The following is a 27,221-nucleotide window of genomic DNA, read 5'->3' as shown; positions in this document are numbered from 1 at the left end:
ATCATTTTTGTGTCTTCTAATAAATCTGAGACACCACTTCTTACTGGGCAACTTATTTTCAGGCAGTTGAGGAGCATCTATTCCGTGCTTAAGGATTAGTTGCTGTACCAAGTGAGACAAATCTGTATAATCAAATGGAAAACCCCATTCACTTATAAGTAGGATGTGTTGCACAATAGCATTTTCCAATTCTACCGGAAGGACAAATGGTTTTCCAATTTTTCCAGTGTGGCGGTTGTTGGACAATGTGCCTTTTGGAAAACCGTATTGTTTACTCACCTGACAAAGGCTAATTCTTTTATTTTTTATCATATTTAGCACCTTTTCAAGATTTTCTTTATCTTCGGCATTATTATAGCGCCGGTATTTACGTTTTAGATTTTCCGCCGTCATTAATATAGTCTAAAAGAAAAAAAAGTCCTATATTGATATTACTTCCCCGTTTTAACTTTCAACAGCCGTTCCAGTTTTTTGAAATTTAGAGGTTAGGTTATAAAATGTAACTTTAAAAATATTATACCCCAAAATTCAAGTTTACCCATATACTTACGGTTTTATAAGACCCTAGAGCTCCCAACAAATACAAAAAAAAGTCTTTACAACAACTGTGTGGTCAGATGCAAGTTAAAGTTTTCGCACTACAAATTTACCGGCATTTTTAGACAAACCGTTCAATGTATAAGGAATGTATTCGTGTATGATTGGTCTAACGTATCGAACAGTGTTTGTCGATATTATAAATTGTCTAGGCGTGATGTTAGAGATAATATATTTTTATGGCTTTTTGTTCAAAGTTATATGACCGTTCAAAGTAATAGGGTTCTACGGTACTATAAATGATTATAGAAGGCAAATAAAATAAACACTTTTTTTATAACAAATTTTTATTATTTAACATGTGGAGAAGCATAACCGTTAAAGTCCAACAAAGAACAAAAAGGTCTACTTTAAAAAACAACATAATATTCTTATATCTAAGTACTTGTAAGTTAAATCCATTAACAATTGCCTCTTAATCATCTTAAAATAATAAATAAATTTATTTTATTAGGTGTATTATTGAATCGGCAAAGAATATAATAAATAACGTACAGGGTGTTCCAAAAATTTTTAAATAAGTAATTTGATGCCAAATCTCAGAACTAATACTTCTAGAAGTTACCCTTTTAGTTATTAGGTATAGAAAAATCAAGATAACTTTCTAAGATCCTAAAGAAAATTGATTATGGTTCCAGAGACCCGAAACGCCGAAAAAGGATTATCCCGTTAATATACTTGTCTCTTACTGTTTCCGAGGTCGCCATGGCTTCGAATTACGGACACTCCGTATAAACTAAATTAAAAAATATAAAATTTTTATAACATCAACAAAAGGCAATATTTTGTTCCCTAACTAAACAGATAACACTTAGATGCATTTTTATTTTGGAAATATTGTTTTAAGCTAGATATATATAGACATAATAATTAATTTGAATGAAAGTTTATTGTAATTTGAAGTACTGAAGACTAGACTGAGATAATTAAAAGAAAACGAGTATTGAACTGAATATGCCAAATAATTGGTGCCCAAATAAAAAGGTTTTTGAAACCTTGCCTTCCCTCCCTATCCGAGTAATATTAAAAACAATATGTACAAAAAAAAGCTCAGAGCGGTTTGTACCTACTATAAAATATTATTCAGGTTTCGAATGCGAGTCGATTTTTGTACCGTACGAAGATCCATGTTTGGTTTCCGACATGGCGATCGTTCTTTGAAGCAGCACGTAAACTGAAACAAATGTACGCAGTTAACTCGGTAATTATTATTAAAGCACGTAATAAAGTATGAACTTACAAGTGAAAATAAGTCCCGTGCCAATAGTGAAGTAAATTATTTGGCCGCTAAAGAACAACTTGATCAAATAGTAGAGCATCGGCACCAAAATGCTCACGAGCCAAAAGATCACGTTTAATGCGGGCCAGATTCTTCGTTCCGGTACCCAAGGTTCGACCGCTGCTATTCCAGAGTTTTTAAAGAAATCTCCGGTTTGGAGAAAGCTCTCCTTCATTTTGTCCTACAAGAATACAGCAAATGAATTGATGGTTTAAAGAAATTTAATTTAAATGTTCACAAAGCTCTTTAATCGGTGCATCGGTATTTCCGAGGGTCCTAAAGAGAGCTCTTATTATAACAAGATTTTGAAAGGTCATGTCAAAACAACTTGGCTCAATAGTTTGAAAACAACAAATTATTCAGTGATCATCAATTTGGCTTTAAATTAGGGAGCTCTAATATGAGGATTCTTATAATAATAAAGTTTAATAATTTTCCAGATTATATCCTTAAATGAACAGATGGAACCAAATCCAAGACTTTGTAATAATCAAGCTAGCCGTATTATAAGAAAACCAACATTTAAAAATTTCTGTATTACACTTTGGAATATCAACAATATCTATGTATATAATTTTATGAAAAAGATATATAATTCTCTGCGTATTTCCATATTAGCACACTTAATACCCATTAATTTATGTGAAATACTTTAGTGTCTACGGATGTCATATATAAATCTTAAACAAGGGTTTTGTAAAACCTAAAGAAATAAGACGTTTAGTTAGATTATCGAGGCAAGGTCCGTATTTGTGGTACAAAAATTATAAAGGGACAAAATTAAGGATTCACATAATGTTTTTTTTTTGTAACCTGATTTAAATACTATGTGTGTGAATAAAACATTTTTAAAGTTGCATAAACTATTGTGAGTTTTGAGGTGACATGTTCTCTAAACGTAATTTATGATCTATTATTTATTTGTTTATCATTAACAAAGATTGAATTACAATATTTCTATTAGGTAAAACATATAGTGCAAAATGTCATAAAATCTAGAGGTACACAACATACACCTAGATGAGTAAACATATCTGTTTGTGCATGTAAAAATAAATAAAAATTACAATTAAATTTACTGTCGTTTTGTATTTAAAATATTTCTCAATATGTAAAAGCGATAAATGAGTTTACGAATTAAATTAGTTGTTAATTTTATATGTTGATCCCACTTTAAACGTTTAGCAATAATGATACCCACATACTTGACAAATGGAACCTCTTTAATCTCTATTGATTGTTGACATACATTTGACAGATGTGATAGAAAATGCTAAATAATTAGTTTGTTGAATATTCAAACTTAATTTAAAAGAATCTAAACAGTCTTTTATCTTCCATAATGCATTTTCTGCTGCTTGTTTTGTTGCTTCCCAAGAACTTCCAGAAAATATGGCAACTGTGTCACGTACATTCTTAACATTAATATTAGTAAGTGAATTAATATATGTTATAAAAAGTATAGGCCCAATAACTGTACCATGCGGAATACTAATCCTAACATAGGTAAGTTTACTAAATTCATTTCTCAAACACCTTGGTAAAATTATTGATAAGACTAATGGGGATAGTTACTTAATATCAGTCTTATCACCAGCTTCATGAATGGGTGATATTATAGAGGTTTTAAATTTACCAGGCACTATACCTGTTTTAAAAATTACATTTACTATATGTGTTAATGAACTAATGATATAGGCAGGAAAATCTTTTATTATCAATTCCAGGAGAGTGTTACTTTTTAGCGAGAAACTATGATGAACTATTTCATTCTTAGATGCGGACCTGAAAAACATTTAAGATATGACATTTTAAGAAAATCTAAATTCATTATTGGGTTTTTTTTTAATCTTAAGCATATTAATTCCTACATTCGTAAAGTAATTATTGCAAAAGTTTGCCAAATCCTTATTACTTTTATAGTTCTTATTCTCATCTTTCACTTTAATCACCATCACAAATTTTTAAATTTAAATTATTCGATATATTTGACCAATGAGTATCACTAGCAAAGAGAACTACAATGGATTTTGTAGGGCTAAGTCTCAATGATAGATTACTCGGCACTCCTGACACCTTCTTAAGATCACTGTTGGTATTTAGGTCGGCTTGTTTTAATCTTAGATTATATTATAAAGATTATAAGATAAAATTACCTTAAGGATAACAGAGTAAGTTTTTTTAAGGATTAAAATTCAATTTTGGTGTAGCAGCTAAAAATTTGGATCTATTCGATCTTTTTTACATGTTCTGACAAAATATTAGCTGATCTGAGTTTCTATCTCTACAGATTAAAAATATTTTAGTACGAAAGGATTGGGTGTTTGGCTTAAAGCTTTATATCTATAAATCACATTGAAATCAAAATTATTTTGGTAAATTAGTGCAATCGATTTAGTATCTTTAAGTAAAGTTTTTATTTTACGTATTTGTGTTTTAATTAGTGTGGCTTTTTTACCTTAATAGAAAGTACAGTTTTAGAATATATAGGAAAAGGTCCTAATAAAATTAGTCTTGACGTATTATTACAGCCTTTTAGTAATGCAATTAAATTATTTTCTAAAGATGAGATATTTCCATATTTAGCTAATTTGTGTTTCACCTATTATACATTTATTTTTAGCAGCAGATACCTAACCTCATTCTATTTTGTTAATTTTTACCCTGGATTTATAACATGCAATCAGTTTATCTTTTTATTAGTAAATACATAAAGGCTGCAGCTAGTTATTAGTTTGTAATTTTAGTGTAATTAGGTTTCTTAGGATATAATACTAAATAAAGTGTTCGTAAGTTTTGTTGGTATTTCTGTTTCTTCCTTACAGAAGATATTGACTAAAAGTAGCGTCCATAGATGGAATTCGCACGTTTAGGACCAAGAAATCAAAAACTTTCGTTCTGCCAACGTTTCGACGTTTATTTACGTCTTTTTCAATTTTCTGTTTGCTGTGAAGAAGCTTTTTTTGTCGACTTCATATATACTAATGGCATCTACATATATTGATATGTAGATGGGCACTTATGTGATTATGCTTTGATCAAACATAACATAAATCCCACATAATACATTTTTTTTTTTTTTTTGTTTAATAGCCACAGATTGAGTTCTTGAATCTGTGGCTCTTGACCGCGTTCGTTTATTTGTAAATATATATGTATATCGAAGAAGTGATATATTAGTAAACTGCAAACTATGCTTACAGAAGATCTAATGATAATGATGATGATGAGACCTGTGACTTGGGAGTTTCATTTACTACTATTGAAGTTGCTTGTTCCGGTCAGTTCTGTAATAAGCTATTTGCTAGATGAAATACGCCCGTTATATTATGTAAGGATACATTCAATTTATTATCGAGATTAAAAAAAAATTTAAAGTCAGCGAAATAAAAAAAACGTTTCATTACTAGTAAATAAATCAGTTAATAATTCCTCGTAATATTTAAAAAATTAGTCGTGGGTGAAAAAAATCAATTGTGGGTGGTTTACATATTTTCCAAAACCAAAGTCGAGATACCAAAAAATAATTAAATCCATATATATGTTCCGAAAAGTTTTTTTGTAATTTAATGGCGCTTCTAACAAATAGCGTCATGACTACTTATATCTTTATGCAACAAGTTAGTGATGTAAAGGGTAATATTACCGAGGTAACACTTCCGGTAATTTTGGTAATATTACGTAATATTACTGCAAGACCGGTAACATTGGTAATATTGGGTTTTTTTTTCACTCTATATACTCTCATTTATTCGCTATTCGACCAGCTTTACTGGCGCGAGGCGCAAGGACGAAAGACCATCATGCCGTACGCAACGATTGAACTGAAGCTGAAAATTTAGTTGCGACGCAGTTCATCTATGAAACTGCAAGCGTCTTCCAAAATATTCTTCAGAAGTAGGTCTTATTATGGAAGCACTTGCACAGTACAAAATTAGAGGTGGTAATCTTTTTGCTAAGGAATTCGTTATTTTCCAGCCATTTATTTGGCTCCAGTTCTAAAATAAGTAGATTGGCTGTAGACATTTTAAATTTACCACCATCAACAGCCGCAACCGAAAGAACGTTTAGTACTTATGGATTTATTCATCGGCAAAGAAGAAACAGGCTTACCGTGGAAAGAGCCGGAAAACTAACCTGTATTGCCCATAATTATAATTTACTAAACGAAGATCATTCAAGAAGAGAAAAAGCTACTGAGGACTCTGAGGAAGAAATTAAAAAAGAAGATCTCGGTTTCGAAATTATAGACTTGACTGATCAATATTGAGCCCAATCCTATTTCAAATTTTCATCAATGAATTTCCGTTTAGTTTTGAAGGTACCAAATTTGGGCTGTGCGCGGATGATACAACTGTTAAAGTGAGTCATGTCAGATGTAAAGGCTGCTGAAGAAACTTTTATTTTTGTTTAGAATTTTATAACTAGTCTTAATTTTTTAATGCTTGCATATTTTAACATGTTTGTATTTTAAAAATTATTAAGTTAATCTTGTACTTACTTTCCTTAAAAACATTTGTCGCAAATACTTTTCCTGTTCCGGCTCCGTATGGGGTACTTCCTCCAATGGTACTCTTTTAATATACATGTGAGCGGTAACGGATTTACCAAACAACAAATTAGTGATAGTTGGGGCCACCGGATCGTCCTCTTTGAACACCACTACAGTGTCATAGATAGCAGGAATTTTACCTCTCATCGAAGGTAAACTCGCAATGAATCCCTTGGTTCTTGGTAAAAGATGGTGCTTCAGTTCAGGTAAATTATTTTCTCTGGCGTATTTTAATGATGTTTCGTGTTTGTTTGGGGTGAATCTTGTTCCTTCTGGGAAGAGAAGCAGCTAGAAGTAAGTTTAAAGTATAGTATAGGTAAGTGTATAAAAAATAGATTATCTATTAACTTCCATTGTTAAGGAATACAAAAATATCTTAAGCGAATGCGATTTTTTTAAATGCATAAATGGCATTAGTACAAGTAGCCTTAAAGCAATAATCCTTAGTAAAAAATAACTGACCATCGACTGTTTATTTTAGGAATTTCTTTGTCCACCAATTAATAAAAACAAACTTTGACAAAAAATGCTTAGATAAAAAGGGTCTTAGAAGTGAAAATTGGAACCGTGTTTAATATGGTAAACCTTGATCATATCACTGAAAATTTTAAAAAAACAGCAAAGTACAATGACTTAAAATCCCAAATAGGTCTGACATACTCTGGAAAAGCGTAAAACGCATTCTAAACAAAAATGAAACAAGGCAACTTGGTATAAGAGTATTAATATAAATAGCCAGATAAATAAACTCTCTGTTTTCTGAAAATTAATTTCTCTGTACCTTGACAACTTACGAAGTACAGCATTAAAAGGAAATAAACAATTTCTAACCAATCCATTCGTCTCTAGAAATTGGCCATTTCGAAAGCCTTAAAAAAAGCTGGGATTAAAGGATCGAAACAAATTATAAATAATTATCGACCAATATCTAAATCCTAAAGTTTGCAAGGTTTTTGATAAAATAATAAAAAATCGATTAGTTAGTTTTTTGAACAAATCTAATATACTTATCAGAACGCATTTAGAGAGGATACTTTGGCCAAGCTAGTTGCTACTATTCATTCCATTGTAGCTAAAGGGTAAAAATTATATGCGTATTTGTGGATTTAACCAAAGCATTCGACACCGTTGATCTTGAAGAACATCTTTGAAAACAATGAGGGATACAAATAAATAAAGAATACTAAGAACTATGTACAAATTGAAAACCATCAAAATACAGAAGTTGACACAAAGATAGGTGTTTAATTCTATTTAATATGTATATAAATGGATTACCCTATGTATTTACATATTAACTCCTCTTGCAGAAATTCTTTGTTTTGCAGATTAGTTTACTGTACTCATTACAAACTCCAACTAGCGACATTACAAGTTACTTTATAAAAACAGTTAAAGATTAAAAAGTACTAAAACTAAACCTAACCTAAGCTAATATACAAATTGCTGCAAATTCTTAATCAAGTCATTCTTTATTGTGTTAAAAATATCAATGTCTGATTACACATCAATATCATTCTGTTTATTAGAGACATGCTACCTGGATCTATACTAAATAAGTCAACATTTAAGTTTCTTAGATTTACTTGTCTGTATTTGTATTTTTTATTACTTGTCTGAAAATTTGTCTGTATGCTTTTCGTAACTTATTGGGTTATTGGGGAATTTGTCGCCGTACATTTTGTGGATTTTCTTAACGTTGAGCTCTTCAGGGAGGTAGATCTTTGATGATTTTTTAAGGCTATAATGTGACTTCCTACTTTTAAAAGATTTGATGTGGTTACGCACATTTTCGATTAACTGTGAGGACAATTCTGATGTTTCCCCCTCATATCAGCAAAACAATAACCGCCTTTCTTTAGGTAGTCTTTCATAGTCATAATACGGCGATTGGTAATCCCGTGTAACGATATAAAAGCTTTTTGACATACCTCAATTTCTTCCATCATGCCGCCCTCGCAATCTAGTTTAATTCTTACTTTAAACGTATACGAGTTATCTCTAAGCCTTGCTGTGTTCTCGATTTGTCTAGGTCTTCATTCTAACATTCTTAATCCCGATTAATCCGCATAAATGGCTGTTTTGACTATTTCTATTTTCTAAGCTATTAAAGTTTTGAATGATTTTTCGTCTTTTTTCAGCGGATATAACCACAAAACAACGAAATCTTTTGCAGCCACATGCATTACCCGTCTCATAAGTATGATTTCTCAAAAATTTTGCCGCATCACTTACACGTCCAAGCTTTAGTCTTTTTTTACAGTTTTTCAAAACACTTAAAGGTATATCACTGTCACTACTACTACTTTCTTCCGACATTTCAAGATAAAGCAAAACAAACAATACACAACGAACAACCTCTTAGGACGATACAACAATAACGACTAAAATGCTAACGAATCCTAAAAGATTTTAGCGGACACATTGTGGACTTCGAACGTCCTTTGTCGAGTTCGGGCTGACTTGGATCGTTATTCCAAAGTGTACCAAACTTATATCGCTGATTTTAGTGGACTACGATCGGTATTCTAAGTACCAGGGAAAGGGTATAAAAATAGCGAATAATCAAAAAATTTACAATTTTGGACTTTTGGATCGTTTTTCCCCTATGGTCTTCAAATATTGAAGTCGACGGTCAGGTTGTCAAGTTTCGGTAACGGTCTATTTCATTTTTATTGAATTTATCCGCTACTTTATGGATGCACTGTATATGTCACAACATGATAATGAAAACGATGAAAAAAATTAAAGTTACCCACTCCCAGCGTACCCGTACATTTAAATGATAGTTGAAATTACATTTTTAATATTTATTACAAAATTCATTTACTTTCAAAAGCTTTAAAATTGCACGAGCCTTGTTTTAAATAATGGCAGCATTTTTCGAGCAACTATGCCTGAAATACGTTAAATAATATCGAGGAATGCTTCGCCTATCTAAAAATCTTACGTTGACATTGTGTAATTTATTTCCACGTATATCAATCTCTAAAGGAAGCAGTGGAAACTAATCTAGGTTAAGCCTTTCAACGGTTTAATAACCAAATGCTAACAATTTTTTTTATGCCCTTTGGCAGCTACTCCGACTCTCTGCCTAATTTCCAAGAAATTAAAACTAGACAAACACATACAAAAAGATAGAGTAAAGTATGTGTCTAATGTATATATGAAAATATTAAGATCTTTTATTGGAGAGTATAAAGAACTAAGAAAATATGTTGATGTATATAAAAATAGGCTACACAAACAAATTAGAATCACACAAACTAGAAATTGGAGCAAATTATAGAGACACAAAATTGATTCTACCTAATAATAACTAGTGAATGTTTGAGTTAGGATGCTTTACTTAATAGCCTCAATCAAGACAAACAAAGACAGATAAATGATATTAAACTTTTGACACTCTCTCTTCATGTCTATAAGGGTGGTATCGTTGATTGTCAAATGTCGCAAATGTTGACTGTTTTGATTTTTAGCTATGGATAGTGTACACTTACTTTTGGTTTGTAATTATATTATTATGCTTAATTAAATTGACAAAAAAAATATATGTACCCGAATCTCTCTAGTTTCGATTTTTTTACATTGTACAATTCAGTAAATGAATAGACCTTATTATTATTATTATTAAGAGTTTACTTACCCACATGGGGTCTGGATGGTCCGCCAGCTCCTTAATTTGTTTATTGATGACTTCCTTGTCCTTCTCATAAGATCTCTCTAGGAAAACGAATTCGGCGAATTTCCAACCCCAGCCCAGCACAGGAATGTACTGGATTACTTTTTTTGCGTATGCTTTGCAGTTCTAAAAACAAACTTTCTATTACGTTTATTTTTTTATTAAAAAAAGATTATAGGAGTCATAAGTCCCAGAGAGAAAGATACCAGGCTAAATGTTAAAGAAATTATCAAAGAACCGGCAAAGCCAATTCAAGGTTGTTTGAAAATATAAACTACTGGTAATTGGATTTTAATTTTTTTCCAATTTAATAATCTTGTTGGTGCAATTAAGTATTCTCCAAGGCTTGAAGAAGTAATAAAAATAGTGTAATTGTAATAACTGCTGAAGTGTGATAAAAGAAGAAAATTGAGTTTTTTTTGCTAATATGGGGAATTTATGTTAAAATTATAAGTGAGCTTTGCTTCAAGTGGCCTGTTCTTAAATATATAAAATTGGAAGGAATATAATAAAAATATCCTTATTGATTGTATAATCACATTGTTATATGTTAATAATTAATTTTTCGATTTCCTAAATTGGCATAAAGGGTTCGCCACTTCAGCGCAAAATGGACTCAAAGGAGTAATTAAAGGAGTAAATTTGTTTGTAATTTTTCATCCAAATCCACTGAAACCTAAAACTAAAGATGTTTCAAATCCGAAGGACATATGTGGCTGTAAAAACACTAAACTAGCATCTATTGATTAAGATTCTAACAGATGCAGATAATTGAATACTATTAAGAATTAGCATCCTTCAAAATCTACAATTTTTTCACATATTATATTAATTTTAAATTGTTTTGAAACCGTGTAGCTTCCCCAAACTGTATTTATCATATCTTGACATTTCATAAGCTCACAATCCATAATCATAAATGTTGTTTTAAAAAAAATCATTAATTATTTATGATATTTTGGTACGCCGAAAGATTCTATTTTAAGGTAGTATACACAGCATATAAAGCATGTTATTGTATGCTGTGGTAGGATATAGTATAACAATTGCAATAGTGTATTAGAAATGTGACATAAATACTGCTACTGGTAAGATTAATAATTTTTAATCTTATATGACAACTTATATGAATTTTGTTTGTTAATTAACGAATATTGACCCGACACATAAGGCAACAGGTAATTTAAATTGTTGTATTTTACAAGGCGTTAAAATACCTTTTAGTACAAAAACGTTCACAACTTCCTCAAAAATCGTTCAAATTTAATCAAAGTTTCACCAAAACCTTAAAAAAACTTCACATTTCATTAAAAAATATATTTCAAGTTAAAGGTTTAATTGGAGAACTTTTTACACACCGTCAAAAATGATGGTAACAATTTTTCCTTTTTTTTTGGACCTTCAGTACAAAAACGTTCATAACTTCGACAAAAATTGTTCAAATTTAATCAAAGTTTCACCGAACGCTTAAGAAAACTTCACTTTTCAGTAAAAAATATATTTCTAGTTAAAGGTTTAACTGGAGAACTTTTTACAGGCCATCAAAAATGATGGTAACAATTTTTGAATTTTTTTTGGACCTTCAGTACAAAAACGTTCATAACTTCGTCAAAAATTGTTCAAATTTAATCAAAATTTCACCAAATCGTTAAGAAAATCTCACTTCTCATTAAAAAATACATTTTAAGTTAATGGTTTAATTGGAGAACGTTTTAGAGACCGTCAAAAATTATGGTAACAATTTTTCCATTTTTGGACTTTCAGTACAAAAACGTTCATAACTTCGGCAAAAATTCTTCAAATTTAATCAAAGTTTCACCAAACTCTTAAGAAAACTTCACTTTTCATTAAAAAATATATTTCGAGTTAAAGGTTTAACTGGAGAACTTTTTACAAGCCGTTAAAAATGATGCTAAGAATTTTTCTATGTTTTTGGACCTTCAGTGCAACAATGTTCACAACTTCGACAAAAATGGTTCAAATTTACTGAAAATTTCACCAGACCGTTGAGAAAACTTCACTTTTTATTAAAAAATGTACTTGAAGTTTATGGTTTAAGTGTAGAATTTTTTACAAGCCGTTAAAGATGGTGGTACCAATTTTTCAATTTTTGTTGAACTTTCAGTACAAAAACGTTCATAACTTCTGCAATAATTGTTCAAATTTAATCAAAATTTCACCAAACCGTTAAGAAAATCTCACTTCTCATTAAAAAATATATTTCAAGTTAATGGTTTAACTGGAGAACTTTTTACAGGCAATCAAAAATGATGGTAACAATTTTTGAATTTTTTTTGGACCTTCAGTACAAAAACGTTCATAACTTTGGCAAAAATTCTTCAAATTTAATCAAAGTTTCACCAAACTCTTAAGAAAACTTCACTTTTCAGTAAAAAATATATTTCGAGTTAAAAGTTTAATTGGAGAACTGTTTACACACCGTCAAAAATGATGGTAACAATTTTTCCATTTTTGGACCTTCAGTACAAAAACATTTATAACTTCGTCAAAAATTGATCAAATTTACTCAAAGTTCCAACAAACCGTTAAGAAAATCTAAATTTTCACTAAAAAATATATTTCAAGTTCACGGTTCAACTGTAAATTTTTTTACGACGCCCTAAAGATTGACATTGGACCTTCAGTACAAAAACCTTTATAACTTCAGCAAAAAAGGGCAAAAAAGGGTTCAAACTTACTCAAAATTTCACCAGACTGTTAAGAAAACTTCACTTTTTATTGAAAAATATATTTCAAGTTCATGGTTTAAGTGTATAATATTTTACAAGCCGTTAAAACTAATGGTTACAATTTTTTTGGACTTTTAGGACAAGCCTAATAATATAAATTGGCTATAAAAACATTATAGAGATTAAAGGTTAATAGTAAAATTATCTCATGCAATTGAGACTAAAAGCACATTTCTAGTCTTTGCTTGCACCAATTTAATTGGTACTTTTAGTCGCTATGGTTTAAACATTTTTACAGTAGAGTCTCATTTAAATCCTTCACAGCACACTTAACTCCAGTGATGTTGGTGCAGCAGTGTTCTGTGATATATTTAAGGCTTTTGATTGTCTAGATCACAGAGTGCTGCAGTGCATGTGTGTGAGTGTGTGATATTCCTTTGCTCCCCATAAAGGAAAAGGTTTCGATGGTCACAAATGACACCACTATCATTTGGTATGGTGATGATGTTTATTTTATTTATTGGTGATTAAACACTAATTTAAATTTAAAGAAACATCTACAATTATTTCACTTGAAGTCGCAATATATACCAACACTAACTAACTGAAGTAACTCAACTTAATTAGAAAAAAATTGTTCTAGTTCTTAGTCAAGGCATTTTTAAATAAGTTTGGAAACATACTAAAGCTCCAAATTAATATTTACTGCTGCTTTTTGCTATCCTACATAACGGAAAATTTTGCCTTTTCAAAAGGAATTAAAAATTGATAAAATATCTATATAAATACGCCTTAATTAAAAAGTGTAATTTTGACCAACTAAAGGTGTTTCTGGATGCTGACTTATAATTAGGTAATAGTGTAAGGCAAATCGACTTTCAATACTTCAAAGATCGTTATTTTTTAAATATACAATTAACTCAATCACTAACAATAAAGAGTCAAACAAGTTTGTAGGACCGATAATTCATTGCAGACTGAACATAATAAGGGTTTGCAGTAGTGTCATCGGGTTACAATGCCTCTAGAGTTCTTTCTTCTTTTCTTTCCAAAAAAAACATCTGTTCAACACCTCTTTACACAAAATAAGATCTTGACATGCTCACGTTGTGAGTTCTTATAGGACGTATTCAAAATACTTAATTTCAAGAAGTGCTTAACCCTAGAGACCAAACCCATCAAGAATTCCAAATATTCTTTTAATTCCTAAGTGAGTAAAACCTTGTAAAGCGGTTTGTAACGTGTAACCTGAACTTTCCCCCCGATCACCTCATCTGCCAACTCCCTGCCGTCAGCCCTGACGTATTTTACCCAATGTTTACTTTTTTATTTACCACCAAAGTACATGAATGCAAATTACGTTGAACCTTTGGCAATCTCCAATGGCAGGGCAACAGAAGCTTAAGAATCCCCAATATTTCCCCACTAAAAGTCCACGAAGGAGATATGGTGAAGAAAATGTTCGAAGACTCTTTTATTCCGCCTCTTTTGTCGACTCGAACAACGTTAGTAAAAGAATTGTAGAAGTTGAAGGTCTAAGAAACAGCAGCACCCAGACAAGTAAGACCCTGGTCTCGTTAAATTTACCTTTGGAACCAGATTTAAGCCCCAGGTTATCTCCTGATAGTTTAAGCCCTAATACCGGTCGTTTGATCAACGATAATGAATTGGATGATTTACCTCAACCCATGGCAGAACAACCACATATTATCGATAAAGAACTGACATTTGTACGGAAGAATTGTGTACTCAGGTACCTCCAAAGGAGCAAACATGAGCAAGGGGATAATGAAGACAAATTGCCCGCAGATTCTTTGACCAAGTTGTTCCTATGCAAGGCCAAGTCAAAAAAAGCTCCAGACATTATCCGCAACAGCTCCCCTAGAGTGACCAGATCGAATTTCTTGCAACAGACCTCTCCGCTTAGAAATATAATGCCCGATATCCAAGAGAATCAATTTAAGAGCTACTCATATGCTGCAATGCATTCACCAAAAGATACCTTACAAACCATTAAGCACACTAAACCAAGGTTTAAAGTACAGAGAATTGGGGAGAAGGTTCAGGCCCCAAGTGCTGTAAAACCGGTCAAATATTTTTGTGAAAAGGAACTCACGCTGAACCTAAGTAGTTCTAAATCTTCCCCGAAATCTATTGTGAAAACCCACTCGTTTATGTCACCAACTTTCTCTAGCGAGCAAAAGAACAAAATGAGAGAAATCGAAACTCTAAGCTGTTTGATTTCGCCTACCCGAAGAGGCCGAAGTGCCAGCCCGAAACCTCAGTTAAACCTAAACCAACATGTAGCAAGAAAGGTGCCTTATATAGATAAGAGTTCTACTTCGACTTTACAAGGCCCCATGACGGACCTGAATCTATGTTCTTCTAAACTCAATATGTCAAACTCCACGATTTCTGAAAGTGGTAAATATGAGCCAAAACCTGAACTCGAATTGGTCCAATCAATCAATAAAATGAAGAATCTCGACTGGAACGTTTCACTTAGGGGCCTCGCTGAAATCGTCGAAATATGTCGTACTACAGAGGCGGATATCGTTTACCCTCATATGACCGTTATTAATCAAAGAGTTATAGAAATGTTAAAGAGTCCTAGATCTCACGTTTGCCGTACCACTTGTAAGGCTGTAGGACATCTTTTCGAATACCTTAAAGATACTAGAAGACCCGAATTTGATGAGATAGTCGACACTTTGTTATATAAAACAGCCGATTCAAATAAATTTATCAGACAAGATGCCAATTTGGCATTGGATTGTATGGTGACCCATATACCTGCCCTAAACGCTGTTAGATCCCTATGTGCAAAAGGTCCAGATCATAAAAATCACTTAGTAAGAATCGCTACTGCAAGACTAGTAGTATGTGCAGTAGTTATCGCAGGAACTAACACGGTTTTAAACCCGAATGCAGGCGATTTTACTAGAAAACGAGTTATTTTAAATATGGTGAAGTTCCTGAGCGATAAGCATTTAGAAGTAAGAAAGTATGGACAGAGGCTTTACTATTTGCTGAATAGCGATAGTATGTTTGAATTTTTCTTGCGAAGGTATGTGGAAAAGGACACAATTACGAAAATGAAAACGTGCTTTAAGAGTTACCACCCAAAAGAAAACAACAGATGATGTAAAAGTAAGCAACTGGGATATTTTTTTGCATCACCTATAAGAACTATGATTTTTTAGGGGTCAGGGACCTTAGCATGATAGGATCTACTTTTTGTATTTTAAGAAATAAAATATATATATGTATTTGTGAAGAATGGTGATTTATTACATGGCCAAAAAGAATTTAACAGTACTTACCCCTAAAACTGTCATTTTCTCACAAGCCATCCACCCCATAAGCCAGTCAATCTCGTATGAGTGGTTCATGATACAATAACCATGCTCTTTGCCAAAATACTTATTCCAGTCATTCTTGTCAATGTACAGTATTAGTTTCACATTTGCCCACCATTCTGCTAAACATACTAGCTCTGAAATTTGAAAGAATTGCATACAGGTTGGCTTTTAAACATGTAAAAATCAATTTAAATGACAATCTTATAGGAATGCTACCAAAGGTAGTATTCCTGTTTTCCTCAAAATTTGAAGAATGGTAGATTATTTTTTGAACCTTTAAATTGTATACCAAAGATACTGAAGAATACTTAGATTACTGTAATGCTACTTATAAAACACCTAAAATTGTAATTGTTCTTGTAGAAATTTATATGGCTGCACTGGCATTCTGTGACTTTTCTAAGGCTTTTGACTGTGTGAGTCACAACATACTTCAAGGCAGAAACTTTCTGTATATGGTTTAAACTGTACAGACTTTGCATCTTGCTGGTGTATTCTATAAAACAGCTTGTAGTATTGTGAAGTCAGTTGATAGCTGAGGTTTATTAATTTCTTTTTTTAATTTTCTTTATATTATATATGTATATAGAAATGAATAGCAGCTATACTTTTTATAATGCACTTATTACATGAATGTATGTTCCCTTTTGCATCCTAGTATAAAAATAGACTCAGGTCCGTTGGTGTATATATAAAGGATTCTTTATCTAGCCAACAAAAAAAAAACCTGTTATATGATAATTATGTTCTGTTATAAAAAACACTGATAAAAATTGGAAACAAATACCCAATACATTTTAAAATTTTCAAATAATTATTACACAATTATTTACAGTCATTTTGGTAATTATGGACAATTAAAGATAAGAACTGAAAATGGTTTAGGAATAATTATTATTTTATACAGATAAACATGCTTCATATACAGGGTGCTTTTTAATACCATTAAACGGGTTTCAACTCCATATTGAATTCAAAAATTCATTTATTATAAATGATGCCAAGACATAGACTCTCTTATTCAGACTTGTAAAAATGCCAACCAGAACTCTATCACTATACATGTGTCTACATTTGATAGATCAACTCAATAACCAACTATTTTGTGAAGCTTTGAGGTATAATCAAAGTATATTATGTATAATAAAAATGAATAATAATCAAGTGAATCATTACACTACCTCTATAAAGCCCATATTTATTCCCAAATTAATTTTAGCATAATTTCATCAGTTCTTTTGCCGTCACCACATAATGACATCTTAATTCTAGTAATAAGGGTTTCCAATATATTGCTAGAGGCTAAATACTTCTCTATGTATATATATCTTTTGTATATTAATAGTTTCCATTTTACATTCTCAGTTTTTGAACCAAAATTTTTACATTTGACAATATTATATCAAAGTAGCACATAGTTTCATCAAAGGGAACAATTACTTACCAAGAAACATACAAATTATTAATCATTAAGTGGCACTCTTATCTTTATGATGACTGAACCCATCTATATAAATTAAAATAATTAATTCATAAATAAATGTTTTTTAAAGTAAATTACTCATTCCAGTCATAATATTATTTTAATTTAAATGAGTAAATTTGCCTTGTCTGTAAATGTGAAAAACAAATAATGTGATTTGTTTATAAAGTTTATTATGAATTCTGTTATTATATAGTAATAGATACTATTTAATATAAGATAAAGAGCTGAACTCCACCACGGCAGGTCAGGTCGCTAAGATTCTTTACACATATAAACTTACGTGAATACATTGTATAACATAAGTACCAGTTTAATGTCCGATACAAGGCCTTATTAAATGGCTTCAAAATGAAATAAAGAATAATTTGGATAAAATTAACCACTAAACCCGAGATGAAAAAGGTTGTTGCAAGAAATAAATGCACTGTTCTCGATGCCTTTAGCATGTTTAAAACCATTATCGTTCTATTATTCATTCACTACTGACAACTTATTACTACTGAACAATTTTGCACTCAGATAAATTTAATATGTTAATAATAGTTACATGCCAATTTTTGTATAATTGGTGTGTAAATGTTATTAGTGAAACCAAGGCTAATATTTAGTGTAGTAAGACCAAAAAGCTATGAAAATAAATCTTTTATGTTTTTTTTAAATTTTAACTGTCCATGTTATTCAATGAGTTTTGATTATCCAAGGGTTTAAAAAAATAGAAATATATGTTGCACCATTGCAACCTTTTAAAAAGGTTGATTTTTAGTGACTCATGAATAAAAATAGCTATTAATGACATTATGCAGAGTTTCACAATAAGATGCCTCCTTATAAATGCTATGATTAATAAAGATATTTTTCTTAATTTAATAATAAATGAAGATAATGTACTCAGTACTTATACAAAAAAATTGGGTTCCTTTCCCTTAATTTTGGAAATTATGTGGGTAATAATATTCATGCAGGCAAGAGTCCGAGACTAAGATGTCAATGAAGATTGTTTAATCACAAGGTTCATTCTATGACTAGATATTAGTAAAGTTTACACCATATACCTACGTGAATAAATTGTGTAACACAAGTACCAGTTTATTCTCCTATACAAAGTCTTATTAAATGGCCTTAAACCAAAGTAAAAAATCGCCTGGATTAAATTAACAACTATCCCCGAGGTGAAAAAGGTCATTGCGAAACATAAATGCACCGTTCTGGATTGTTTCAGCATTTTTAAATCCATTTTTGGAAGAGGAACAAACTGCCTTCTCCTGATATTAATCACACACTACTACTGCTGACCACTTGTACTTTGTATCTTACTTAACCTCCTTACATTAAGTTCAAAGACTAACTGTAAAAATTTAAATGAAAACACTTGGCTACAACTTTAATGATCGAGACAAAGTGGTTGATCTGTAAATCAGTTTTAATGAAATTAAGAGCTATTTGGTTCGAATTTAAGCATTCGATTATTATAGTATTTAGTAATAAAGTAATAGGGTTTAGGTTTTGGGGTAATACATTTGTAATATAAACAGACATGACAGATTAAGATCAGCTGTCTCTGATTGAACTGTCAATGTCTTGATAGAACATTGACATCTTAATCAGGGACATTAAGCTCGATTTCTAAGTGATACACAGCGTAATTGATGACCGATAGATGGTGCCTAATTTATATATTTTGTGACATCTCGAAGGCGTTTGATTGCATTAAGATTTCGAAAGACTCAACTCTTATGGTCTATGATACATAAAGGACTATTTGAAACCTAGGGTCAAATACCTTATAATTGACCAATTAAGGTAAAAATTGAGAAATAATATTTAGTGTAATTTCACTTCGAAATTAAATAAAATTATCGCAAGTAAAAGAGAAATTCCAGTGTTGTTTTGTATTAGGATTTAAATAAAAATAATGGATTGGAAAGTCTCAGAATTTGACTAATTAATGCTAATTCTTGACCAGTATTGTATACCTCATTTATTAACTGTTTTTTCTATTGAATATAGTCAAATGGCACCTGAATTAAAACACAACATACAAGTTCTTCCATAATTTTTCAATATAATTAATTATTTAAATGTTTATTTGTATAGAAATACTTTTAAAAAACTTATATACTTAATTCTGGGCGTCTATTTCTTCTTCACTAAACTATGTTATAATTATAAGTTTTCTTTTTTACAGGAAAAGCAGCAACAATAAATTCTCCTTTTCTTCTTAGGTTATTAAAGTCCTCTGGCATATCCTCATTATTTCAATCTGAATAATTCCATTATTAATTTTCACTTTCTAAATATGAACTGTTTTTCTTCTTTTTTTATGTTTTTTATAAGTACTCCTTTGTGCCTTTGCTTCTTCCTTTTCTCTTTCTGCAAAATCCGCTTTTTTGATGTCGTAGCATATGGCAATCTTTCTCTATATTTTTTCTTTACCATAGACTCTGTTTTCTCAGGAGTTTCCTCAGGTCCTAAAAATCACAAATATAATCCAAGAATGCTGAATTAATATTCCTTGGATTGGCATCAATATTAGTAATATATATTACCACTTAAAACTTTGACTAAATCATGGCTTTGAAATATTACCAGGTGCATGTTGTTAGGACTTAAAGAACTAGATTAAGACAAACCAATGGAGGTAAAGGAATAACCGGATAAGTCACTACATCGATCCACATTAAATGCAACCAAAGTGGTAGACTTGGTGTTGAAATAGTAACTCTTTGATGTAAACTTTAGCACGTTCCCAGATTAATCGTTCGTCTTCATGAATTTTAGAATTTTTTCAATGCAATCTCAGTTTTTCCCAAAATAAAATAATTTTTTAGCAGAATCCTCACCACTCTAGTCTCCTGTGGTAGCTGAAGTTTCTATTAAATTAATTAGCTCTTCTAAGTAACATTGCGGGTTCCAGATACAACAAATGTGGCACATCGAATTCAGGAGCATCATTACTCTTAATAGTTTCTTCTTGCGAATCCTATATTTCCTGGAGTCGTAAACTATCAGCCCATTTTTTCTTGAAATATTAGCGTAAATATCATCCACTACAGCAAGATTCAACAGTGCTGAAAAAATTGCCTTTGTCACTGGTGGGTTATTATAGGTTTTTTCGTTTTCAACTAATAATAGTATTCTTGTAAATATTCTTCCCTAAGTGCGTAAAATAAAGCTTTCTTGAATTGGGTAATCCCTAATCTTGGCTAATCTTGGTAAATCTTAACAGAATTGAAAAGCTCAATATAGTTCAAATTAGCAGTCACTTTTATACATCTGCGTTGTAAGGAAAGCATTTTTGATATATGAGCAGTGTGACGCCAATTAAATAGACCCTACGTTATTCCATAGTAGAAGAATACAAAATATGCAGTCCTGACCTTGTAAGCTAAGGTGGACAAATTTCATATTAGGAATATACATCTTGATAACTTAGACGAGAGTTTTCTACCTGCGATCTCCAGGTTAATTCTGAATCCAGAATGACACCTAGGAGAGTTAAAACTTCATCCATGAGTCCCTTGACCATGATGACAATAACTAAAGGAAAAAGTCTGGAGCAAGTTAACACTTTAATTGACAAATCTATTTAATAGATGAGCTTTTGTGGAAAAGTCTACTACGCTGAATACAATCGAAAACTTTTGATAAAAACTGCACTTTAGAGTCTTGTCATACAGATTTCTGGCTACTTTATCCATTGAATGTTGATATTTAAAGCCATATAGCTTAAATAAATAAAACAATGCATTTTGCTCAAAGTAATTTTTAATTTGACTCTAAATAGTAAGGTCTCAAGGATTTTACCAAAAAGTGAGACTTATTTACCAAAAATGTTGGGGTAAAATTAGAATAGTGGACTGTATTTTTATAGGTGGAATGAAATATTACGACGGTTAAGACAACCCTATTAAAGTGGTGGCCTACCTTGCTGTCGCTTCTTTTTCTATCCAATTCAAACTGCTTGTCCCACAGGTTCACCTCCGGAGGGTTAATTTGCTTAAAGGCGGCACTTATTGTCTTTGGAATTCACTCGCGAAAAAATATGTGTGTATATTGAGAGCAACCTATTTTGTTCAAGATTTATGCGCTTCTCCTTTTGGTATTAACAGTATTAACTTATTGAGAAATTGGAATTCTCGGTGTCCATCTTAGATAGCTTGTTACGTATCGATATGACTTTAGGACAATGAGGCGAAAATGCCGTTTCTGCTTAAATTTTGTTTAGAAAACGATAATCCCTATACTTGGAATATTGTTCATAGTCAATCAATCACGAGAGTGTAAGTAAGTCACTATCAAAAAAGCAAAACGAGGAACAATTATCAGTTAAATAAGTCAAAGGATTTCTGGAAGGCGGAAGTAGAATTCGTTTCAAGGTGGTCGGTACATTACCAAATGTCTCATTAAAATGACAAGCATTTGTTTGACTTGAATAATGTCCCTTTTACATTATTATTAAAAGCTTCAATGATCTTCATCATATCTTAAGACGGATTCGCCTCTACTTGTTTCAAATCAATTTTCCTGCGACAGGTAGTGCAATACTTCTTTCTGCCAACGATTCGTCAAACCACTTTGATGGTCCTAAGATTTTAGTTAAACTGTGAACATCAATAAGGTCATTCACAAATAATGTGATACATATGATCCCAATTTATTATCTCTACTGATCTGTAACAAGTGAAGTAAACCCGAGTCTATTATAGGATGAAACGGTGATACGTGCAGCATCATCCATCACTAACATCGGCTGCATTTGAGGATTTTGGAATGTTTATAAAGACATTATCCAGGAAATTCCTACACATTAGCTCTGTTGCTAATAAATCACCAGAAAATGCGAAAAAGTCTTCCAAAGAACCACCAGAATCCAAATTCATTTAAAATTCTTTGTAAATGTAATGTATAGAAAATTCTCACCATTTATAAATAAAAATGTAATCAACCGCGTAACCGAATAACAACCTAACCCGTTTTATTACCTAACAATTACATTATTTAACGCCGCAGTTTTAATTTACATATTGTGTTCTTTTATCTTCCTTTTTCGCGCAGGTGAAAGTTACGTCTGAGTTCTGCCGTTTTATCTCGTTTTACTACAAAAAATAAGAAGCACCTGCTTACGATGATGTATAAGTTTAAAAACATTAAACTTTTCTTCGGTTTATTTAGTTTCCGATGTATTTAGATCAAGCACAACAGTCACTACAACAAATTAAATTTGTGGTTGCACCATACGCAACGAACGTTCAGGAATACAAATTATATGCATATTTAATATAACACGAATCCATATATTATAATTCTGAATATTTGATCGTGGTCTGCAAATTACAAATTAAATAATAAATACATTTATCTCTTTGAAGCACATGAAACTAGCAACTAGCTAACACAGTTTACTGACTCATGTTATAAACTGAACTTATGAAAGCTCTGACATTATCAGAACCAGCAAAAGCTAAACAAGCCTTTTATTAATTGAAGGCTTATTTCATAATTCCAGCTTAAGGAAAAAAAATAATTTATAAATATATATGAAGTGCTTTACCTTTCTGTATACCGTATACATGCAGGATGATTATCAAAGAGAAGGGATTTTACCGCAAAACTAGCAAATAACAGGGAGGGAACCCGATGGCGGTACGGTTTCACAAGAACTACTTTGTGCGCTCGCAAGCGTAATTTAATCTTATTATCGGTTTTAGTTCGCCTCCGTCATTGCTGACATAAAGAGTTAAAATAAAATCGTAAAAAACTATATAAGAGTACAAGATGTGTGGAAAAGTCGTGCTTATTTTAGTTGTCTCCGTTTTGGGAGTAATGAACGTTGGCGCGGAACTACAAGTAAGTTTTAAGGGCGTTTTATAGGATGTGCCGTATTTAGAAAATTTATGGTTTTTCTGCAGAATATCTTACATAATGGACTTTATTTGGTCCTGATGAAATTGGTACAACCGCTTTATTTATTAATCACCTTACTTAGGGTTGAAAAAAACTCCACAAAATTCAGTACACAGTGCATAATGAGCATTGGTAACTACAAGACCCTTGCATTATAGTTGCATAATCCATTGATGCATTTTGCTAAATCATAACAGAATTTAGGGAAAATTGATTTTCCTGTACAACATTTCCAAATTGGAGGAAATTCGTGTCTTTCATCCTTCTAGTCTTAACTTGACTCCTAATTTGACTTCCCTGTTTAGTAAGAAAATAATTGTAGATTATTTTGCTGCTATAATTTCATATTAAGCTATATTTTGTTAGTAGCAAACCAATCTTACAAATCCTTGTATTTTCCTCCATACCCTGTTCCTCGGTACTTTCACTTTTTGATTTTTTGTAACGTAAAAAGGATTTCGTCAGCAAATTTCAATGAGTACTATTTTGGGGACAATCGGGGGTACAAGCAGAAATGTTTCTTTGAATATGTATACAGTAAAAGCTCTTTATTTGCGAGGTATACGTTCCGTAAATATGCCGCGAATAAAGAAACCGTGAATATGGAATGGTAATTTATATGGGATTATAGGGGATACGTAGGTGACAAAATAACAAATAAGTACTATATATAAAAATAATAATAATACATATATAAAAAATGAATTTAATTGAAGTTTTTGACCCTATTGATTAATTATTACTTACCTTCAGGCTTCGGCAATGGCTTAAAGAAATTTGTAATTATTTTTGCTTGGCATTTTTTAAAAGTTCCTTCAATTCATATTGATATTCAGCAGTGGCATTAGCAATTTGCCTTCTAAAAATAAGACTTCATTCCATAGATGGATCAATTTTCATAAAAATATCACAAAGTTCATTTGCCATTCTTAAACCTTCGCTAAGATTTTTTGAATTAAATGTCACGTTTCCAGTGCCTGTTGAAGCCTCTTCTTCAATAGGCTGCGAATTTAACATTTCCTCCAAGTGCGTTTCAGTCAAATCTTCATTTTGCGATTCAAGCAACGTCTGAACGTCACTTGATTCTATCTGTTCGAACCCATCTCGTCCTATTTAATTCGCAATTTCGGCTATGTTTGCAGTCAAAGTTTGAATTTGCACATATTCTTCATCATTTCCTGTAGTCAGAGCGGCCTGTGTCAAAGGAACCAATACGGCGGCGATATCATTTAACAATATACTTTGGGTATGTTGTAATAAGGTCAATTTTACTTTTTTATTAGTCCATTTGACGATGCGTTTACAAATGATATTCCGTTGAATACCTATTTAAATCCTTTTTATCAATATATATGCATCTACGTACTGATTCGATCCGCGAATAAAGAAATTTTTAGCTGCGAATATAGCAATTGGGTCACATTTTTTTAATCCGCGAATAGTGAAAATGCGAATGAAGGAATCGCGAATAAAGAGCTTTTGCTGTAGTTCATTATTGTTAAGGAATAGCAATCGAGGTCCTTAGCTAGGTCCTACTTAGAAATGGAACATGTTTTTGTAAAATATCTTGTATACATTGAGCTGTCAACTCATTGATATTGATTAATTATTTCCTATTTTCACAATAAACTTAGTTACTATATAGTAAAGCATCATCACATTTATCAAGATGCAGATGATGCTAGTAAAATAAGTTACTTAGAGGCTGTATTGAAACACTCACAATACAATATTCAAAAAATGAAGTCTAACTTGTTGAGTTTGGTTTATGTAAATTGCTGGAAATGAGGCACTGTTGGAGTTTTCTTGCTTTTTTCATGAAAAATACTAAAAAACGAAACACCGCAAATTGGTTTTCGCTGATAGTTGTTTCGTATCTTTTTCCTTTTTATAGTTTGTCGAGTTCTTTATTTGTACCGCAGGCTTGGGTTAAGTAAACATCCATGCTGACCTTCGCCAAGTTGTACCATGTGCAATCGGTCTTTATTTGTTTAAACATTACAAAATTAACCTAGTAAAAGAGAAAAACACATTATTATAATATACTGCTCAAGGACTAAGTCGTTATCGTCCAGTGGTCTTATTTGTTCAGGTATTTTAATAAGCCATTTATTTTTTTTTAGACAGGAGTTCGTCACGTAATTTTTTGAGTCTGAGTGATGTTTACTTGGAAAAGAAAGAGATCTGGATTTTATTTGATAAATAATAAAACTTGTATATTTTAAAGTGGATTTAACCCGCCAACATCGGTTAAATATTCGTCAATTGTATTTTTCCAACAGGAGAGACTTTAGCATTTTTACAATTTTTTGTTTTCCAGAGACCGTACTTCTAAAGGCAACTTGTTAAAAAATTTTGAATGAAACTAGAATTATTAGATTTAATGTTTTTCAAATCATGTTTACATCTGCTTTTATGACAATGTACTCTACTGCACTCTAGAAAGAGATCAGGATTTCTTTGACGAAAATTAAAGCCTGCAGAACATAAGTTGATGGAAGGGTTAAAATTTTATTGCCTTTAAGTTTCTATTGTTTTAACGTTGTATATATTTTTGATGCAACATTTTTGGAAGACAAATATTCTACCTATCATTTCATACGTTACTCGAGAGTGTACAGGCATCGTATGCAATCTTTGCGACATTGATGAACAACCTATAATCTACTCAAATTCCCAAAAAAGTTCTTTGATATTTGATTTATGAGTTTTATCAATGTTGAGTCTTTAAAACCAATTTTCAATCAATGAAAGAATGCTGAAAATCTTATGGGTTATAACTTTATCATTTTCTGATGAAAAACTCAGATATATGTTATGCGCAAATTCTACGGCATCATTCACAATGTCTAGGCGCTCATTTGTATAGATTGAGATTTGTATAGAAGGGAGCCTCCATGTTTTATGTCCTTTCAAGCAAAAACGCATATAGTGGACACATCTTCAAGTTGTGAAATTGAGTTCTCCGTACCAATATTCGGTCAAACAAACAGTTTCTGGACTTTCCATTATCTTCAACAGCACTTCCGTGACGTGTGGCTTGTTCTTGAGCCATTTGACATTTTGAACACTACCGCAATGGCTTGGCCTGCTATTTTTGGTTTTCTGCCGCATTATTAAATTGCGTCTAAAATGTTTGAGAGGTCTGAAGTCATGATTTTATCTGTTGCATCCTCTGAAACTCCAATTTTTAAAGAACTGGTCCGTCTGTCCTTCCTGGATACAGTTTTTCACTTAAAAAATTGTTCATTTTTGTATGTTTTTGAATATATGAAACTAGAGTATCAGGAACTATTTTCAGGAATCTCTCTGCAACTTTTATATCCATGGCGTTTTCCCTAGTTTCCATTTGATTGATTGGGTATTGGATACCCTGGTTTGATGGAGTATGAACTCTTTTATTATTTAAGATGCGCTTAATGGGAAGTTTATATATTTCTTTAAGTGAGACCTTAAAACAAGTAACTCCTATCAATAGAGAGTCTGTGGTTGAAGCAGTGTTTTTATGTTTCTCCGGTGCCTAAATTGCATTTACCTATTTGCAGACAGAATTCAAGGAATAGTTCTGGATGCGTACTTTTATTCATTTTGGCTCAAATGACTTTTTAAGACCATTTAAGGAATAATTAAAGCTCTTTTCTAGCTGTTTTCTAGTTGTGAACCCAGAGC

The 27,221-nt window shown here is 31.6% G+C and overlaps 3 protein-coding genes across 6 annotated transcripts in view; 2 read left to right on the top strand and 1 right to left on the bottom strand.

Annotated features, from left to right (window-relative positions):
- Positions 1–1,016: 1,016 nt before the first annotated feature.
- Positions 1,017–23,311, bottom strand: LOC126745439 (1-acyl-sn-glycerol-3-phosphate acyltransferase gamma-like). Of its 4 annotated transcripts, none has more exons than XM_050453277.1 (7): positions 17,929–18,196; positions 16,124–16,296; positions 10,075–10,236; positions 6,378–6,716; positions 1,838–2,057; positions 1,664–1,771; positions 1,017–1,333 (listed from the first exon to the last, which is right to left on the bottom strand). In XM_050453277.1, exons 1-6 carry the CDS (start codon positions 18,122–18,124, stop codon positions 1,677–1,679), a joined length of 1,185 nt encoding a protein of 394 aa, XP_050309234.1. In that variant the 5' UTR covers positions 18,125–18,196; the 3' UTR covers positions 1,017–1,333; positions 1,664–1,676. The 4 variants fall into 4 exon arrangements, with proteins under 4 accessions (XP_050309234.1, XP_050309233.1, XP_050309236.1 ...); XM_050453276.1 differs by having other exon boundaries at positions 1,668–1,771; positions 17,929–18,193; XM_050453279.1 differs by lacking the exon at positions 17,929–18,196 and adding an exon at positions 23,200–23,311 and having other exon boundaries at positions 1,017–1,771.
- On the top strand, positions 14,091–16,080 carry LOC126745438 (uncharacterized). The gene has a single exon (XM_050453275.1). It carries the CDS (start codon positions 14,150–14,152, stop codon positions 15,941–15,943), a length of 1,794 nt encoding a protein of 597 aa, XP_050309232.1. The 5' UTR covers positions 14,091–14,149; the 3' UTR covers positions 15,944–16,080.
- The window catches only part of LOC126745441 (general odorant-binding protein 70), a 16,723-nt gene continuing 12,810 nt past the window's right edge, over positions 23,309–27,221 (top strand). The window contains exon 1 of the mRNA XM_050453280.1: positions 23,309–23,495. Within this exon, the coding sequence (XP_050309237.1) occupies positions 23,424–23,495 (72 nt within the window). The 5' untranslated portion in view covers positions 23,309–23,423. The remainder of the gene's footprint in view (positions 23,496–27,221) is intronic.

This window comes from Anthonomus grandis, chromosome 16 (genome assembly GCF_022605725.1).
Source record: "Anthonomus grandis grandis chromosome 16, icAntGran1.3, whole genome shotgun sequence".
In the NCBI taxonomy this organism is placed as follows: Eukaryota; Metazoa; Arthropoda; class Insecta; order Coleoptera; family Curculionidae; genus Anthonomus; species Anthonomus grandis.
Note: the sequence above shows the minus strand (reverse complement) of the source record. Positions and strands in the feature narration are given on the sequence as shown.

Excerpts from the sequence above, each read along its gene's own strand:
- LOC126745438 (XM_050453275.1), top strand. The coding sequence starts at position 14,150 with ATGCAAATTACGTTGAACCTTTGGCAATCTCCAATGGCAGGGCAACAG.
- LOC126745439 (XM_050453277.1), bottom strand. The coding sequence starts at position 18,124 with ATGAATAATAGAACGATAATGGTTTTAAACATGCTAAAGGCATCGAGA. Across the intron at positions 6,717-10,074 it reads ACCATCCAGACCCCATGTGG|CTGCTTCTCTTCCCAGAAGG; the intron begins GTAAGTAAACTC and ends ACTTACTTCTAG. Across the intron at positions 2,058-6,377 it reads GACAAATGTTTTTAAGGAAA|GACAAAATGAAGGAGAGCTT; the intron begins GTAAGTACAAGA and ends GTATTCTTGTAG.